Source organism: Tribolium madens, unplaced genomic scaffold (assembly GCF_015345945.1).
Source record: "Tribolium madens isolate multiple individuals breed KSU strain unplaced genomic scaffold, Tmad_KSU_1.1 Scaffold_11;HRSCAF=98;Tcas5.2_LG3b, whole genome shotgun sequence".
NCBI lineage: Eukaryota > Metazoa > Arthropoda > Insecta > Coleoptera > Tenebrionidae > Tribolium > Tribolium madens.
The window spans coordinates 5,764,867-5,766,133 of NW_025400975.1; the positions used below are offsets into that span (position 1 = coordinate 5,764,867).

At 38.9% G+C, this 1,267-nt stretch overlaps 1 protein-coding gene across 1 annotated transcript; it reads right to left on the reverse strand.

Annotated features, from left to right (window-relative positions):
- Positions 1-189: 189 nt before the first annotated feature.
- Positions 190-1,241, reverse strand: LOC123004633 (cleavage and polyadenylation specificity factor subunit 4). Its single transcript, XM_044397974.1, is given in 2 exon segments — positions 190-1,002; positions 1,051-1,241. Coding segments are annotated over 2 exon segments (846 nt in total). The 5' UTR covers positions 1,154-1,241; the 3' UTR covers positions 190-259.
- Positions 1,242-1,267: the final 26 nt, after the last annotated feature.

Sequence of the window (1,267 nt, forward strand, 5' to 3'; positions counted from 1 at the left end):
TTTTTTTTATAATTATTAAGTAAGGTTAAGAAAGAGCAGTTCATACTTCTGTTTTGTTTTAACATAGATATAGCAATGTTTTTAACAGCCATTTACAAATGCAAATCCGAATTATTTTTGTTATATTATAACTAATAATCATAAATCTGTTGTTCATAAATGTGAGAGCTGGAGAAATAAAGATACCTGTAAAAACTGACTTAAGCATWTTTATATCAAAACAAATACAACTAGTTTAAATAATTTAAAAATATTACTACTAYTACTGGTCACCCTGTCCATCCTGGTTACTCTTAGCTTGCGACAAAAACGCCAAATGCCCTTTAGGACACCTATTAGCGTAATGGCCCTTTGTACCACACTTGTAACACGTAACATCTTCAAGCTTCTTGGGYAACATCTTCTGTAGATAAGAATTCTGAGGCTCATAGTGTTCATTATGTTTTTTGTTTTCATCATTTTGGGCGTCTCTATTATCACTATTCATCTTATTACAATGTATCGCTTTGTGTCCATGTTCATTACAGAAGTGACAAATAATAACAGGAGTGGCTTTCTTGTCTTTCTGCACTTGATCAGGGGGCGCAGGTAACTCAAACCTGGGATGCATGTATTTACAGTTGGGCCCTTCGGGGCAAAAACCAGCCAAGTAATTCGTACACAGGACYCTYCTCACGTGTCTGTGCCGACAATGGGGGCCATGTCGRCAAAATCCGCGGTCGTACCAAGGACAATCCTTGATTTTACTCTCAGGGTCAATGTGYAAAAAGGGGCACTCCTTATTGTGACATGCGTTAAATCTCGAGTAGAAGTAACACTCAGGCATTTTTGTCATGTCATACTCGTGTAAAAACTCACACTGATCACCCTTCTTACAAAGACCTCTAAGCCAGTGTTTACAAACGATGGTTCGGTCGCCGCGAACGTGGCGGAAGGGGCATTGGGGGCCCTTCTGACAACCTTGGATTGAGGTGTAAAACTGACATACGGCCGCAATTGATTCTGAAAAGTAGGAAAGGAAAATTGTGTTTTTGACATAACCTCACTTACTGTCCATTCCGGGAAATGGCAAAGGCAAAGCGCCAAATTGCTCGTCAAGGGCCACTTCAATGTCGAATTTTATGTGATCTACGTTAGCCACAATGCACTCCATTTTAATAATTCTTATTTATCTCTTAAGAACAAAACTTTTACTTCAACCCCTTCTTAACCTAACCAATTCTTTTTTGACACTTGACAATACCAAGCGCTGCCAACTGAACTGATC